This window comes from Apostichopus japonicus, chromosome 9 (genome assembly GCF_037975245.1).
Source record: "Apostichopus japonicus isolate 1M-3 chromosome 9, ASM3797524v1, whole genome shotgun sequence".
Taxonomy (NCBI): domain Eukaryota; kingdom Metazoa; phylum Echinodermata; class Holothuroidea; order Aspidochirotida; family Stichopodidae; genus Apostichopus; species Apostichopus japonicus.
This window is the reverse complement of record NC_092569.1, coordinates 5,892,383-5,910,777: the sequence shown is the minus strand read 5'-3', so window position 1 is coordinate 5,910,777 and position 18,395 is coordinate 5,892,383. Positions and strand designations below refer to the sequence as shown.

At 37.8% G+C, this 18,395-nt stretch overlaps 1 protein-coding gene and 1 long non-coding RNA gene across 3 annotated transcripts; one reads left to right on the top strand and one right to left on the bottom strand.

The window, feature by feature from the left end:
• Positions 1–5,723: 5,723 nt before the first annotated feature.
• Positions 5,724–9,578, top strand: LOC139973868 (uncharacterized). Its single transcript, XR_011795345.1, has 3 exons — positions 5,724–6,442; positions 7,169–7,362; positions 7,876–9,578. It is a non-coding gene; the product is annotated as an uncharacterized lncRNA (long non-coding RNA).
• Positions 8,954–17,797, bottom strand: LOC139973867 (G-protein coupled receptor moody-like). Of its 2 annotated transcripts, XR_011795344.1 has the most exons (5): positions 15,792–17,797; positions 11,274–14,614; positions 10,747–10,826; positions 9,796–10,033; positions 8,954–9,091 (listed from the first exon to the last, which is right to left on the bottom strand). XR_011795344.1 is itself a non-coding variant. In XM_071980751.1 (2 exons), exons 1-2 carry the CDS (start codon positions 16,526–16,528, stop codon positions 14,281–14,283), a joined length of 1,071 nt encoding a protein of 356 aa, XP_071836852.1. In that variant the 5' UTR covers positions 16,529–17,797; the 3' UTR covers positions 10,861–14,280. The 2 variants fall into 2 exon arrangements, 1 of the variants encoding a protein (XP_071836852.1); XM_071980751.1 differs by lacking the exons at positions 8,954–9,091; positions 9,796–10,033; positions 10,747–10,826 and having other exon boundaries at positions 10,861–14,614.
• Positions 17,798–18,395: the final 598 nt, after the last annotated feature.

Below are 18,395 nucleotides of genomic sequence, written 5' to 3'. Positions count from 1 at the left end.
AAACCGATATCTTCATTACCCTCGGAAACTATTTCCTCCTCTTCTTCCTCAAGAAAATAATTTTCGTCAAAGCTTACGAATGTTCTGAGAGGTGAAGGCCCATCGGAAGATTCGGGAGAAGACTTTTTCAGTTGATGATGAGTGTGTGGTGTAGTAAACTGTACGTAGTAAACTGTATGACGCCGCAATAGTAAAAATCGGGGAGTCGGCTTTGGCTGAAATGGTCCCTTAACTGACGTCATACGACCTGCAAAATTACCTCAATTAACTTCCTGAAGAAACGCCTTCTGTACTGCAAGTTGCAAGTTCCATATTCGAATGTTTTTACAACAAAACGGCACTATTATATTACTTTTCGATAACAGGTCATCTTCTTATGAAAGTTGCCATAATTTCTCAACAAAGGAAACTTTTTCATCACAAAACTGGTAATTGGGTACTGATCACGAACTTAAAATGGGACAATTTTAGCTGAAAAAAGCCCTTTTGAGGTTTTTTCCATAAGAGGGAGAAGGGAGTTATTTCATGTGCATTGTCCAGAAGCATTATGCATTCACCACAATACTTTACGAACTATGCGGGATATGAAACTTAAATTGGTTGCTTCCACTCTCTTTGTTAATTCAAATGATCCAGCTTAATGATCCAGCAACTTTTTGGAATTGCAGTTTGGAAGGCAAGGAGAGAAGCGTACTTCTGCAAGCATTGATAAGGGAAAACTACCCCTACAGCCCGATCCTATACTCCTATACATAGGTGTACGCAGACTTTGCGGCAACCATGAATGACGGACGTGACGTCGTTATATTCAGCACATCGCATGAACTACACAGGCTTCCGTTGAAAAATTGATTCCTTTCACAAAGGAAACCAGTTTGGTGAAATCCTTAAATGTTCAAATTTAAACGGTTTTTTTTTCGATGATGCGAAGCAAAAGCTTTATTGTTATTGGGTATTGTTACAATTTTCGGAGGCAATACAAGGAAGGAACTGCAGTAATACTAACACAATAAGATGAAGGCCCTTAACGCTTTTTATTGTTACAACTTTATTGAATTGCTTAGAAAAAATGAAAAATCTGACTTTTGTTGAAGTCAAGGCAGGAACGTAAATAGTCGATAAGCGAAACAATTAAATAAGATAGATCTTTATTGTTGCAGTACAAGGTACAATTATAGATATGAAAATTGAACATTTAGGCTGATGTTCATACGTCGCGATAACTGGAAATGGAAACGTTAGAACCACCAAAGTCAAAAATTTTGGGCATAACGTCTGCCAACTGTCGTCCAACAACATCATCTGTAATATAAATACAACTATATGGACTTATTTTCGTCTAGTTGCTTTCTCTTCCGCTTCCGTTCCTTGCCTCTTAATAAACGTTTCGTGGACCTATACCTGAACATGAGTACATATTTCTTATTCAGGTCAAGTTGTGAAAACTCGTTGCACGTGTACTTTTGTACATACTGTGCCTCGTATACCTCAATAAATTAACGGTAAGGGAAGTTTCTCTGCAGTTCCTTTGCCGTGAGTGAGTGTCTCACTTCGTTTCTCTACTTGACAACGTCAATGACTTAAGCAGTTTCATACTATTTACTCCCGTATTTCATGAATTTAGAGACTTACTCATGTGTAGCTAGCTGCAGAAGTAGCCGAAGAAAGGTTGTCCTCGCCAAGTATACGCATATGTTCATATATTACACGAACTGGGTATTCAGTTATACTGGTTCCCTGCAATAAAGCCGAGATTTATGGTGTTCTGGTCTAAATGATTAGTCATTTCCACCATGCCGTTTTCTTTAGTATTAGTAACTTGTCTTCCAGTATAGACCAATGTAACAAAACAAAACGACCTATAAAATATCACGACCGACAACTGTATAGGTCAGCCGAGTAAGTTACATTGGCTGATAGTATGGAGGACGGTTAATCCTTCTTTTTTCGTCCCCTAACAACTAATCGATGACGACAGCAAATTCTTTCAAACATTACGACAATCAAAAATAAACCAGACAAAAGTACGGATGTGATTCGAAACCTTAAGTGATTTTATGCCCGATTTATTGGTAATTAGCCGTATGCAGTTTACATAAAAATGTTCTGCATGCATGGACAAGAATGCACATGTTACTGATCTTTCTTTTAAGAGGTTAAGAGACTAAGTTGTAAACGCAACCGGAGGCTTTAAGCCACCTAACTGAAAGAGCATACAGTTATGTGTAACTTACCGACCACCTAGTGCAAACATTGACTAGATAAACTCGTACACAGATTGAAAAGATACAGTTATTCTACGTGACTTCAATATTTACATGTGAAATGGAAATAACACCAGTTGGAATAATGTTTTGTCATTTTAGTCTGAATCAACTTGTAAAGTGCCCAACTAAATGGACGGAAAATTCTACCACCTTAACAGATCATGTGTAAACTACAAACAAGGAGATAATTGATAATATTAATGTTCCTCAAATAAGAATCATTTACCTGTTTATTTTACTTGCCGGTATGAACAAACACGTGAACGTAATAAACTTATAATAATCACATCCTCATGACGTGCCGAAATGTTAATTACATTAACAAAGAAGCTTTTCTACGAGATCTTAGTTGCTGCAACTGGAAGAACGTTTTTCTAGAAAATGACCAAGATGAGGCCCTCGCAGCATTGTTAATAAGCACAGTCAATATACACGCACCAAAAAATAGCCATAAAGTTAAATGAACATTCCAACCAGACAGAATGGTTTAATGAAGAAATAGAATCAGCGATTAAGAAAACATATATGCAAAGAAAACAGAACCAGAGGTATATCGGTTCTGGAGAAACAAAACATCAGCTATTGTTCGACATTCTAACAGGAATTATTTTCAAAATGCTATTTCTATTTCATCCAGCTTGAAATTAGCCAATTTTTAAAAATCGCTTCTCGATATGAGCAATTATAGATCTATTTCCATATTACCGGTTGTATCCAAAATTCTGGGAAAACATTTACATAAGGCCTTATATAAATATATTGAAACATATCATATTCTAAGCGTAGCATAATCTGGTTTTAGGGCTTATCACTCATGCGAAACGGCGATGCTAAAAATGGTAGATAAATGGATGAAAGTTACTGACGAAGGAAACATGGTAGGATCCAGTTTATTTTATCTTATAAGAGCATTCGATCTCGTTGATTATGACATTTTACTGCAAAAATTAAACAAGAAACACCTTTTCTTATACCCGGTGGTTCCATTCGTATTTAACCAATAAAAAACAATGTGTGTATGTCATGGGACAAACTCAAATCACATGCCAATGTGCAGTGGTGTTCCTTAGGGATTAGTTATTGGTCCTTTAATGTTTCCCATTTACATTAATGATTCTGATTTATGTCTATCCCACTGTTCTGCTGATATGTATATGCCGATGACACTACTGTTCATGTAAACGGTAAAAGCACAGAAGAGCTCACTTTTAAATTGAATGAAGATTCTAAGAATATAAGTAAGTAGTGTTGTGATAATAAAATGATCATCAACTCCGACAAAACAAAATGTTTGCTTATATGTTAAAAGCAGATGTGGAAATACCCGTTTATCTGTAATGAAAACGTCTTAAATGTGTAAACGAATGGAAGTCGGCTGGAGAATACTCAATTAGAGAAACTACTAGGGGCTAAAGTATAGACTCAAATTTGACTTGGTAAAAACAATTTGATTATGATTGTATATTGTCAACAGTAGTAAATAGCTTTATTAAGAACAATCAAATAATTAATTGACCTTCGTACAAGAGTACTATATTTCAATGGGTACATTGTACCTTTCGTCGATTATTGTAACATGATATGGGGATCATTTTCTCGAGAAAATATGAACAGAATAGAGACACTTTAAAAGAGTGCTGCTAGGATTATACTAGATGCATCATATGACGATAGATCTACTGACCTGTTCGACAAATTGGGATGGAAAACATTTGACCAACGCGTACAATATAAAAGGTTTTTGATGGTATTACAATCCCTCAATGGTTACACCCGTTCATACATGAAAGATATGTTCACTTTTATCACAAGTTCTATCCATAATCATAGCGTAAGGTCTGCGTCAACGTCAGCTTTATATATGTGGAAGAATAGAATTTCATATAGAAAACCTTGAGGCAACACAGTGGAACATTTTACCTTAAAGTATCAGAGAAGTTCCTTATTTAAATTGTTTTTAACGTTTTCTACAGCCTTACATTTAATCTATATTTATCTACATGAGCATTATAAGAATCTATATATTAGAGTAATCATTACATAACATTCCTATGCTCTTTTTATCAATATTACTATCCAACAGGGCTTTGTTTATTTTCGTTGTTTTCCTTTCCTTTTGTATGTTTTAAATTTACTGTTGTTTCATTCTTCCACTCCTCTTATTGTCTGTATATCTACCTGTTCTTGTTTTACCCTTTCATTTACTCTTTTATTTGTGAATCTGCCAGTCTTCAATTTTATTTTATTTCATTGTTTGATTTTACTATAATAATTTGTATTTGTCTTTGTCTTTGTAACTGAAGGCCTCGTGGAAGATAAGCTCTGGTTTACCGAGTCATCCTCAATGAAATAGAGTTTAAAGAAATAATTAAATAATGGTGCATACACACATTATCTCCTCCATCTCTCTGTAATTGTTGTTCAGGGGCGAACTGGCTTAGCAACATAGCAGCTCGGAACCTCTGCGGCACTTGGTCTGAGCCTGCGTCGAAGGTGCTAGTTTTGTCCGAGGTTCGAAATGCGCCGCTTGTTTCGCGATCACGGAGCCGGCGGGTAGCAATATCTGCTACAGCATACATGCCGTTGTTATTGATACACCACAATAAAGTGGCAAACAAAGTACATATGATTTAATCGGCCTTAATCCTTATCAGAGACTACTCAATTATTATATCTCATTTGCAAACTTACCACTATACAGCTCTTGGAATACCGTGTAAGTAAGTAAGAGACGAAATTCAGACTAACTCTGTTAGCTTACCTAGACTTCACATCAGTTTCTTGTATTTGCTTTTCTTCGAAATTCTTTGCCTGCTTACATTTACTCGCGATTTGGGGACCGTGACTAAAAATATGATCGAGAAAACGCAAAATTCACTCGGTACTATGATTGATGTTGAAGTCTCCGTAGTACAGATCTACAACATCAGGGAACAAAGGTTACGTGTGCAGATACATGGTGCTTGGTAATTGCACATGGATAATAATAAGTTTCTGTGCAGTATGAAATTTAAACTGAGTGTTGAACAAAGTAAAACATGTCACACACAGAATCATCAATCACAGAATCATGAATAAGCAGCTACGGTAGGTATTCGTACATTTCCCAAGTTATTTACCTTGTCTTTTAGCTGCAGATTGGTGCGTGAAAAATCTCGCAATTACTCCCTTACACTGCATAAATCAAAGCGATTTTTTACGCAATGAAAATCAAAAGTTAAAAGATCTATCTTCCAAACGCAAGTGGTGTTTGGTGAAATCTTAGCTAAAAATCCTAGCAGCAATAATATCAAGGTTGTCTCAAAACTCCTTAAATTGTTGTATATTTTGCGAATTATGACTGATGGCATGTAGGAAAGGCCTTAAGAAGTAATTTTGAAGATGCTTGGCCAAGTTAAGTGTAATGGTATTCTGACACGTAACATTGTTAAAGGTCAAGCGACACGTAGACTTGACTTTGCATAATATTACTTAAACTTAACAATTCTTACATTAACAAAAACCCAACACCGCGATTTTTTTCCGTCTCCAAAGGGGTAGAAATCGGTAAAAAGTACTATTACGTAATAGATTCAGTGACGTCACGGGGGAGCGCAGAAGAGTGCAAACTGTATATGTTCTGCGCAGTGCATTGGGTATGGAGAAATCTCAAACTTCTCGAAAATATTACCTTCTTCAGCAGTCTGTTACAAGAAAGTTAAGATTTGGATTAAGATAAAAAATCACAAATTGATACATAAGACATCGAACAAAACATCCATTGACTTCTTTTTTCATAAATTCCTTGCATTTTCTTCCTATCAAGCAACATAAACTGCGCAAAAATCGGCTAGATTGACTCGTTCAGGGAAAGCCGAAAACAAATGACGTCATTTGTTTACCAAGTCGAAAGTGCATGATATCGTCGCTTGGAACTGCTATTGCTATACCAAATACAGTTTATATACACGCACTGTAGTACGCATATATACACAGCACAGCATAGCTTATACACATCGCGAAATGGCTACCGGTGGCATTGACACACAGTATTTAGATAGCAATGGCGAAGAAGTAAGGGACATGGTGGACGATCGCGGGGAAGTTTTTCCCTACATGTTCGAACCGGAGACCAGCGAAGAGGAAGCGGGATCGGACAGCGATGTCGAAATTGATCGTCTCGACGGAATATAACGGTAACGTTACGCCAAGCGTACTATACTTTATATAGGATAGTTGTGTCACTAGTTAGGCCTAAAACCGATGTTTCCTAACTTTGCTCATACACTTAGCTAGCCAATTTGTTGATGGGGCAGCAAAATTAACATGAATACATTTGCGGTCGAGTAAAGTTAAGGAAGTTACTATTTTCCTTAAAAGTTGTGGCAGCACATGCCCCAGGAACATGTCACACAGACATATTTCATTTGGTTAGTAGATTGAAGGAGCCAATTGGAAGAGTGCACAACAAATTCAGAGGTGGCCTATTATTAATTTCCTAGCAGTTGTAGGCCTAGTGGCAAATTAGTGAAGTTACCACAAATCATGGAAAGGGTGGGGGGGGAGGGAGAAGGTGGCACCTCACACCAACTTTTTGTCATTTCTGCTTGAGCTAATTTCATAACCAGATTTTCTCAAACTAGGGAATGGATTCAGAAGTGGGAAAGAGTTGGAAACGAGGCAATATCGTCCTGTTTTATTTAACTTTGCAGCATTGTCCCAACAGAGGAAAGACTTCTAAGAAGAGGCTACCCCCTCCTTACTAGTGATGTTACTTGTAAGGAGCTTCAATAGTAGATTGCCCTTCAGAGGTGCCCCTTTTCTATTTTGACATGTTAGTACAGTATGCCCCAATAATTGAGGTTGGTATGAAGTCATTGAATTGGCTCTTTATTATTTGAACTGGTTTGCATTGTTTACAGGTGCCTACAGCAAGGGAGTGTAGATGCTGCAGCGAAATAGATAAGGACTGTGATGGATGAAGAAGTTGCTGCATGCATCACCTTATACACCCAGGTTTTGAAGCTATGTGCCTGATCCCATTGTTTCTTCAGACAGCCTACTACATGTACCGTCAACAGTATGGTGGACGTGCACAGGAAAACAGGATCCAAGAGTAAGTATAGAATACATTATTTTTGTTGTATACCTTTATTCATTGCTCTGACCTGCTGTTGAAAGATGTAACAATACAGAGCGTTTATTCATAGTTTAGTTTTGTTTCGCTGTGAAAGGAATAACATTAAGATATAGATTTGATCAAGAAAATTTGTGCACCATGTTCAAAACCTGCTTCTGATTAGGTCATTTTGACCAAAAACTGGGCCCTTGAGGTTAACCCTTATCATGCTGACTGACATAGTAGTCATTAACACTGAGCCATTGAAACAAATGCCACACAAAAAATGTCCACCATGCTTGTGCACGATCCATTTACAAATTTTAGTCCCCGAGATACAATGATCAGTTTGTATAAATGGCATAGCTAGGCTTACTTTATGGGAGGCAGATTTAGGGGCCAAGCAAATTCTGGAAATCATATAGAAGTTTAAAATTGACATCTTCAGATGGCTACCAAGCTTTTGTGTTTTCATCTTTTTTAGCTGGTTTTCATATGAATATTTTACAGGAAATACAGACACACAGTATACAGACAACTTGCACGGATGAGCTAGCAGTTTTTAGGGAAGGAGATTTGTGTTGTTCTCCCATCCTATGCAGTAAGGAGGATTAGAGAAGCTTTTCCATCTGAACAGTATGAAGGATTTAAATTATCAAGACTGAGAATGTGGACTGTTTATGCCAAGTCATAGTATCATTTCTGCAAAATTTTATAGAAACAGGGTTCAGTCCTGTCTGTTTTGTGGCTGAATGGTCAACATTTTGGAATTCTAGCTTACATTTTTCTGGTTCATGGTATTAACTACAATCTTGGATGAAATTTTACATTTTCAAGTTTGGGAAGTACATAACAGTAATAAATAATAAAAACTCAAGTTAATTTTTTGTATGTATTCTCTCTTGTAAGCAAAGCTGTCACTTCTAGTAGCCTGCCAACAAAATCTGGATGATTGAAATCTCAAATATACTAGGTTAAAATAGAAGAATAGTTTGAATAAAGTACCCTAAAGCACTATGTCAATGGGATCTGGAGAGCTTAGGCTTTCATTTTAATAAAAGTGTAATGAGAATCAATCTGAAATTGTTCATTAATCCATGGAATATCAAGGTTACTTGATCATAAATGAGATAAAAAAAATCACATTTTATCCCATGCGGGGAACAAACAGCAAATTTCTGTCAATTCTTTTCGAGAAAAACAAAAAATTGGCAACATGTATGAAACACCAAAGTTGCATACAAATAGTTAGTCAGCATGAAATTTACATTTATGAAGTCTAAGCTCTCTAGAAAGGAATACTTGTCATTGGAACTTTTTTTTAAATATAATGTTATCATTACTAATAGTTAGTTACAATGGAAACCAGATGTAAGTAAAACTTGAATGTAAAACTTTAGCAACTTCCCTAAAGGCTGGTAGCAATCTGTTAATTAACACTGCTCTGCAGCTGTGCCATACACCATGTGAACAGACGATTCACAGAGTCGATTGCTCCCCACCACAATGAAACAAAACTAGAACTTGGGAGGCCATCAACTACAGTACTTTAGCAAAGCTTTTGAAATCTGCTTCGGTGTTGGTTTATGGCATCCTCATTGTTCGGATGAACATAGGAGCTTGCAAGGGGTGGGGGCTCTTTTCTGACAGGAACAGGACACTCCTCTCCCAGAGTTCCACTTCTGCAGAAGTTGTTGCAAGCAGTCAAGAAGTTCCCATACATAATCTGTAGAATAGTAAAGATATGAAGAATAATATAATAATAGTTCATAAAAACATACCATTTAGATAGAGGCATTCCAATCACTCCATTCGGTCAATAGGCATGGCACAGTTGTCGGTCAAGTCTTTGGATGCCCAACTAAGGCGACAGCTGAGTACACCTCAATTGGTGTGGATACATGGGTCAGGTTTTACCTGACAACTTGTGCCTGAACAATTCCAATATATTTTTCACTGATTACAACAAAAACCCTACACCTGTTTGTGCACCTAATATTATGGATTATGTAATCTTCAGCAGGATGTGTGGTCATTGTCTCAGTAGCTTAACCACTGTTTATGTAGTAAAGTAAACATGTGGACAGAGTAACATCCTGTCCCATCCCCTTGTAATCCATGGTAAAAGAGTGTATAAGATGCAACTTTCACCATTTGTATTCAGTAGCATATATCCAGCCAAGTGAAGATATAATATACTCTGTAAAATCCAACTACTTGTTTGTGCCTTTATTTCTTGTTCACATACAGCTGTGACAACTCTACCAGATACAGTATGTATATGCTAATTGAAGTAAAGACTGATGGCCTCACCACACATTCCAGACTGCCCCACAGTGTTGGTGTCAAAATTGATAATGATCCTCTTTCCAGAAAGTTATGGCACCAGTTGATTTTCCAGACTAATCTACTATCAATCTTGAAAATTACCTTGAAGGGTCATCTTTGTCATGTTCAGATGAGTTAACTGATGGAGTGTAGTCCGGACTACCTGGCGGTTTTTCGGTGTATCCTGATGTGGATGCCATAGCAGCAGACGGACCATCATCGCCACTGTGAGATGGCCCTGGTTGCTTTGATGGTGTTCTTGTCTCTGTTGGTCCAGTCAGCAACTTCAATGGTGGTAGGGGGACCAGTGAACACTGGACTTCTACATGTGTTACATTCACTGAAAATTAGAATAAACGCTTATTATACCACACACATACAGTAGGCTGCTCTTGGACAGGGGTCAGCTGCCTAGATGGTTCACTTATCTTTTCTGAAGCAGAGCATATCCTCCTGCTTTATGTGGCTGCAAAAATATGGGCCACTCACACCATGAGCATTGCAAATGACTTCAGCTTGGTTTCATATAGTATAACGTAAGTAATGTAATCTCCCTTCTCTCAGTAACTATAGCTGTAGCCTTTATATTTTCCTGTGAAGCCATCAGGTATAGCATCCTCAACCACTCTCGTCAGGCAGGCGGATATGATGGATAAAATACAATGTATATTATCCCCTAGTCAGCCTGCCCGATGTGCAGTTTTAATTGCTATTTTGCTTTCAACGAGTACTGTTTCTAAAATTTTGGCCCCTGTACTCACTTCTGCTATAGAATACTCTATAGATGTATGAAAGTTTTCCATTCTTCCTTGTATTACCCTAGCTTACACTTCTCTACCACATTTTCTCCCCCCAACCCCCCTGCCTCCTTTTTGTCTGGAAGCTTGCCCCCCCCCCCCCATTTACATGCCTCAATGTTTTACTGGTGGAGATTCCTTGTATCCCGTTCAAAACTGACTACTTAAATCTTTAATGCCTGTCACCACCCTCCCCTCCCCCATTTCCCAACTGTTTTTCGGTAATATCAAGCACATGTCTATAAGATCATGCTACCTTTAGATGGAGATGTACATTCTGCAGAATCCTGCCTTTATTTTCACTGCAGTTGGTTGGGGAACAGCTTCTAGATTAATCTAAGTATTGAAAATTGGGAAAGGCAATAACAAGGAAGTTATGAAAGTTCATTTAAGAAAGCAGTTTGTTTGTTTGAAAGTACCTGTCACAAGCGTTTTCTCTTGCAACAAAAATTGCAGCCCTACCAACAAAAATGGCAAAATATAAGGATCTCCTATACTGTGAAACATATGAGCTATGACTCTGAGTATATAGATAGGTGGGAGCACATTATAATATTGGGCAAAATGACATGTAAACATCTTATGCTTGTTATTCTGGATTTTTCATGATGTACCACAAATGAAAGTTAATATAGCCCTAGCCTACGCCTAACTTTATCGTCGCCGTACCTACTTTAGGGCCTAACTAACTGAACGAAATTATAAGAATTAGCCTACTGTAAGATAGTAATAATACCAAGTTAGTCATTGTTGTAGTAGGCCTAGGCCAGAAAATACACTTACTCTTTTCCGATCCAGCTTCGCAACTACTGGTCTAGGCCTACTTGTTTCTATATCTCCTCGAGATTTGAAGATACTTTCTCCAAATAGAGAAGGAACGGCATTGTCTTGTAGACGGCGAGCTGTTGGTGTTCCAAGTCCAAGTTGCGCGGATAGGCGATAGGAATCGAAACTTTAACTGGTGAAGGGCGCACTGCACACATAAGATTCGCTCGAAGGTCCAAGCCAATCTTTACTTATAGGCAGCTAGGCTGGCTGAGTGCACTGGTACTAAGCTATCGCTGTATACAGTGTTCACGAACACGAAACTTTCTTGTACTGCTGTGCACCCATTCTCATCTGATATTTTGTTTACTGTTTGTGACGTTTTGTTTACGGCTTTGATCTCGGTTAGCATATTAGGCATACTTAGTTTTGGTAACATTGGCGGTTCCCCCGTGACGTCATTATCTTTCGGAATTAGCTTGGTTATTAACTTAATTAAAACAGCAAAGAAACAATTGTGGAACTCCAAATTTGGAATATAGGGTTTTGATATCTTTTCAATTTGTGTAAGTTTGAAGGAAATCTGTTACGTGTCACTTGACCTTTAACAATGCTTATTTTTAGTAGTGTACCTGCATATACTCTACTGTGCAGGGGTTGTCTGTGCCAAACCAAGCCGTCGCGATATCGACGGTAAATATTTTTAAATTGGTTGAGAAATTAATATTTGAACACTACATATTTATGAATGCCTTTAAAACATATTACAAACTTCGTAAGCCCAAACCGTTTCCTCTACGAAATTGTTATTTTACAGTTAATTTGCATTGAGATCGGTCATTGATAAACTCTATAGGCAACAGTAATTTCGTAAACGGCACGTAGCCATTTCCCCAACGTACCTACATCCAAACATGAAGTTTTTATTTGCCACTGAATCTCGACATTTGCGAAATACGACGGAAAATTATAACAACGGAGGCAAATATTTAATATCGATGATTCAGTGATATCGTTCGTTTCAATAGCAACGCTGTATGTACAACGAGTACACCTTTTTGAACACAATGTTTGTAGCAGAAGTATGCAGCGAAGCGAAACACTACAGCCTATGGAGGTTTGTTCGTGAGTTTTGATTCAATTCTACTGATGCCCATAAGCTACTTTCCATTTGCCAACAGCCTCTCCTGCTCTTATGAGGCGTAACGCATATGTTAACTAATAGGCTGAACGGTGGGAGATACGGTAGATTATGGAAAATGTTTTCACAATTTGACCCCTGGTGACCCCAAATGACATTTGAACCCCACCAAAACAATAGGTTTCTTCTACTTAATGAGGCACTCTTACACACGAAATATGAGATTGGTCAATGCTTCTCTTCTTGAGATATCGTGTTTACAAGCAAGGCACCACACATACACACACACGCGCGCGCGTCCGCGCACACACGCACACACACCCACACGCACACACACATCCATTCACTCATCCGCCTGCATGACTTGAAAGGTTACGATTTCATCGAAACCAACATTTTAACGAGCCTTCAAGTTACACTCACTCATGATATCTTGCAAAAAAAAGTTACCCTTGACTTAATAATATGTCAAGTTAATGATACTGTATTTGTTGACTTGTTAAGTCCCACTAACTTTACATTCACCTTGAACTAACTAAACATTTTGATTTAAAAAATATGAAATTGTTGAGGTACCATGTTACGTACTAAACTTCACAACACGTCACTGAGAACAAAAATTGCAAATAAAAAGTATCAAATGAAAGATATTTTGTGTTATTCTAAAGCGCGTAGAATCTAAAACTTCTTTATTCCTCAGAACACCCCAAGGGTAATGTAGAATCTTTCAAAAGTGTCACGGTATGATGAACAAAGTATACAAAGAATATTTCAAAAAAGGAGGCTATAAAGAAGAATTTAAAAGCTTTTCGTGACAAACTTTGTCACAAATGATACAGCTAATTACGGTTCAAAGTTTATTGGATTCGTTTGTTTTTCTTGTAGTTTATATTTTCTGGGAATCTGAAATTTCGTCTATTGTAAATCGGTAAAGTTGCATACAATTGCATTGAACAGCACCGAAAAAAACATTGCATTTAGATGAGATTTTCACACAAGCGATTTAGAATATGGTAACACTGTGTAGTGATATAACCGTGACCATGCTGTCTATCAGACTTGAAGTGCGTTCATATAATGGTATTCATATTCGAGTACAGTTTCATGTACTCCTACTTTGTCAGTTGCGGATTTGTACCCGACGCGCTCATATTTGGGACATTTTCCAAAGTAGTATAGGAACTAATGTAACATCCCTCCTGCTCGTGCTAAGAACCGTGTATACATATACTCATACCAAGGAACATACTACTTGTACTTGCACTCATACCAACATATATTCTACTTGTACTCATACTCATACCAACAGATATTCGTTTTGTGCTCATACTCATATCAACATATATTCCAACTGTACTCATAACAACAGATATTCTACTTGTACTCATAACAACAGATATTCTTTTTGTGCTCATACTCATATCAACATATATTCTACTTGTACTTACACTCATATCAACATATATTCTACTTGTACTCATATATACCCATAACAACAGATATTCTTTTTGTACTCATACTCATATCAACATATATTCTACTTGTACTCATACCAACATATATTCTACTTGTACTCATAACAACAGATATTCTTTTTGTGCTCATACTCATATCAACATATATTCTACTTGTACTCATAACAACATATATTCTACTTGTACTCATACTCATATCAACATATATTCTACTTGTACTCACGGTACTCATGATATTGTACTCGTTCTACCAGCATGCTGTCTGACCAAGCACTAACACCCAACTAAATACGATGGAGTGGGTCATCTGCAGCAGCACACTGTGTTATCCTATAAATAATATATACATAGCACATTGCACACAAGAAAAATATAACGACCCTCGATGCATGTGCATATTGTGCATATGTCAATATCTCTCGAATCTCCTCATCAACGCTTTAAGGAACGAAGACGGTTCGGGAACTCGACGGCACTTCAAGATACAAACGAAAACTTGTCTAAAGAGGGGATGTTTTATCCCATAGATGACTGGGTTGACCACACTGTTGAACAAAACCACATGTCGCGTATAATTCTCATCGATTCGGCAAGAGAAAAACGTACACGCGGATTGAGGTGTCAGGCAGAGTATGTACGCGAGAAAAATGATGAATAGATTCTTTGTAATCTGTATCTCTATGGTTGTGAATCGTACAGAGCTCGACTTCTTTCTGCCTGTGTTTTCTGTTTCCATCTCATGTCTGAAATAGAGAGAAGACTTAAAATGAATCATATTTGTTGTTGTACGGTGGGATTTCTCATTTCGTATTTATGATTCACTAAAAAAAAAAAAGATTGTTGCGCTATTGCACAATACAATCTAAAACACACGTACTCACACATATGTATCTCAAATTTAATGATTGTAAGTACGTACAAAAGAATGTTACCCTCGTCCCCTCCCACCAGAATGTACCGATCTGGCTTCAGGAACTGGTACTTCTCTCCCAGTTAACTTCAATTTCGATTCACATAATGTATACATATTTCTACCAATGATTGTACACTGTGTCTCAATGCTTCATTCTTCACATTATCATCAATTAGTTAGTGGGACAAATAATTTTCTAACCGAAACCCTTTCGTATAGAAGCATAAAGGAGATGCAAATAGCAAACTATAAAGTTAGTTTTGAAGTTTTCCGTCTTTGGGTATTCGTTCCCAAGTCGAGTGTGTTGTCCAGGTACTGTAGTATAAATTTAGTAGCATCGAATAAAAAAGTTTTCTTGACAAATCTTTTGGTAAGGAAATTAATGTTGTCTTATTTTATTTTTTATTAAGAAATGTATACTCGCAAATGAGAAAGAATGTTATAAAACCACAGTTGGGAGTAACTCTTTTAAATGAGAATATCTGAATAACTTCACTGAAATGAAATGGAAAATGCAATATGTACAACATTAATGACATTTGTTTACAAATTAGACTCAAGTGTTTTAATCAAAATGAGTTTATAATGGACCTAATGAGATTATCTTGATTTGGAATTATCTGATCGTATTTAGTATGGTGGGGTGGGGAGGGGAAGGCTGTGCCAGACCAAGCAATGGTGGCCACAAGAAGAAAACACAGCTGTTGGTACTTTTAGAGCCTATTAATCTTCAACGTGATGCTTCCGTGATGTGACCGTTTATGAGTTGTGTCGATCAGAAATAATGTACCGATCACCTGCACACCCGTCTGTTCACTGCACTTTATAATGACAAAGAAATCGACGTGGAACGGTCTAAATAATTAAAGCGCATACATAGACAAAAGAAATCAAAGATAACGTGCCAGTGGAGTACGTACTATTATTCTGGGGATAAGAATTTGAAAATGCGTTAAAGTAGAGACATATTCCTTCATAGACACTCAATTTAAATATTTCATATTTACCTAGTTTGTGTATTTTCATTCGATGGATTCCCGGAGGTTCTAGTTACACCATGCTCAGCAAGTTTCCTATTGTGAATTATAACTTTAACCAGGATTCCAACGTAGCAGAAAATGATCGTCATCAACGGAATTGGATAGAGTACGATACTCAGAATATCGTTAAAAACGACGGTAGTCGGATGGTCCTTTACTGGAGCACATGTATGAAGAACGAAATCGTACCCCTGCTGTCCAATGCCAAAGACGAATGAAGGCAGCACTGCTACCGATATCGGGATAATCCAGATGACGGCGATCTGTACGGCGACGTATTTGGACTGATATATCTTTTCATATAGTTGCCTGGAAGAAATTATCACAAGGAAACGGTTGACGGCGATCGCAGCTAAAGTGTACATACTAGCACCAATGCAAGAGTGTACCACGACAAGAACGGCCTGACAAACTGGTTCCAGAATCGGGTCGTAAAAATCGTAACCTTGAACCCAGGAAAATATCGGCGCTACGCAACACGTGAGTAGATCAGCTATAGCCAAGTTGACTATAAAGGCAGTAGAAATATTCCGAACTCGATTGGACAAAACAACAGCAAGAATGACAAGTGTGTTACCTGGGATCCCTAAGGCCGCAACAACGTAGTTACTATATATTAATACTTTGGCAGCATGGTTGTAGGGAATCTCCATACCATCGATTCTCAAATCGTCCATACTAACATTGGTCGACTGATGAGCCATTGTAACTTATTTTGGTCGCTGTTATCTGGCAGTCTGTCTTCATTCGATCAAACCTTCAAGAAATTTCTAACATAACACATAGCAAACTAGTATTAAATGGTACATCTGTAGTCTGCCTTAGTAAATATAGAGTTGTAAGGAACGTTACGGTTAGGGACCATTGGCTCGCAAGGCTATTGTTCACGTCTTCAGCCTAGTTACACTTGGGTGATCAGCTCTCAGCTGAGACTCAGATTTAATGAGGAGGGCCATCTATGACATCATTGGTGTGGACAATGGACTTCCTTAGTAAGATGAATGACTATTGTGTCGGCTTCGTACACAGTTTTGTATAGGCTATATAATGGTGTATGCCAGTATAGGCTTCGTGTATATGCCTGTATAGTACTGAGTGTTATAGACCTACCCAAACGTATCCGATTCAAACGATCATTAAGCCCTATGCTAAAACCGTTGAGTCATTAACAACATATTTTTCACGAATACTGATATTATTTGATACTCCATAACACTGCCATATTTCTCAAATATTACCTTACAAATAAAACCTGAATGTTCCCCTCATCGTGATTCAGCAAAACCAACATAATAGGAACGTCTCTGGACGTTGAATCGAGTAGGTACAGTCAAGTTAAATGGTAATTAATTAGGCCCCGGTGACCTGCGAATATTTTTGTAACTGCCAAAGTGATTGATGAATGATCACCAAAATTCATGACTGAGATCAAATAATTCAGCAAAATTACTTAAATCAAGATATTAGTGACTTCAAATACCCGGTTGATATCTATCGGTTGTTTTCTTACTTATTTCGAACAGAAGAATTGACAACGTTAACAAGGTCCGCACACTGACAAAACCCATACGTTTTGTACGTGCAAATAACGAGATGATTTACACACTGACTGTTCGTGGGAGAAAACGTGACTAGCATTTTGAACTGGCTTCAAGTTGACTTTCGCCCATGATCGGACCACTGTTACTATAAAAAATGATATGGTTGGCCATACTAAATCACAATTGCGAGGGCGAAAAAGAAAAGAGAAATATAAGAATATCTCCCTGGCAATACCAGGTGTCTGTGTAAAATTCATTGTGACATGCTAGGGTTTGCAGGAGAAGCGCGAATCGCGCAAACAGTAATCACAATCCCGCATAAAATTTGAAGCAGTGCGAGAGGGTCGCGCACAATCACCGGGAAATTCTCGCAAAGTTACTGGCAAATTACGGCCTCCACTTAGCAATTTCAGTACCAGCGACAATAACCTAATATCCCCACAAATCTCCGTGGAAATCTAACCTAGCCATCTGTTAATTCGCTCAAGCTGTGTCGCAATTAAAAAATCAAAATATCCATGAACCACTGCAATCTTCGACCACATGTTAGCCTAGCAACCACACTAAGTCAATAGGAAATGTAGCCTAACCATCGGTTTGTGAGAAAAAAAGAAAAAATAGCTTTGGTTACAACTTTCAATCAGTTGGAAATCGGCAGTTGTTTGGAAGGAGCTATCTCTAAAAAGGGAATGTATTTAACGTACACCGTGCTGTGGCGATGATTGGAAGTTCATTCATACTTAGTAAAGATTCCTAAATCCTATTGGTCCATTCAGGTCAGCTGACCGTGGTTAATCCTGTGAGTAACGCACGGTAAAAATTACGGGGCATCACTTTAATAAATCTTTGGTTATATGTAACCAAAAATGTTTTGTTTTATGATTTTTCCCCCACACAAATGGTAGTGTATGAATGAACGGGGTTAATCAACGGTCTAGCGTGCGTTACTCACATGATTAATGCACGATCGGGGGATAATGCAAGCGATGCACGAGGGCGGAGCCCGAGTGCATCCAGCGATAAACTACGA

Coding starts and splice junctions, on each gene's coding strand:
- LOC139973867 (XM_071980751.1), bottom strand. CDS start 16,528: ATGGCTCATCAGTCGACCAATGTTAGTATGGACGATTTGAGAATCGAT. Junction 14,615..15,791: donor AATGAAAATACACAAACTAG/GTAAATATGAAA, acceptor TCTCTATTTCAG/ACATGAGATGGAAACAGAAA.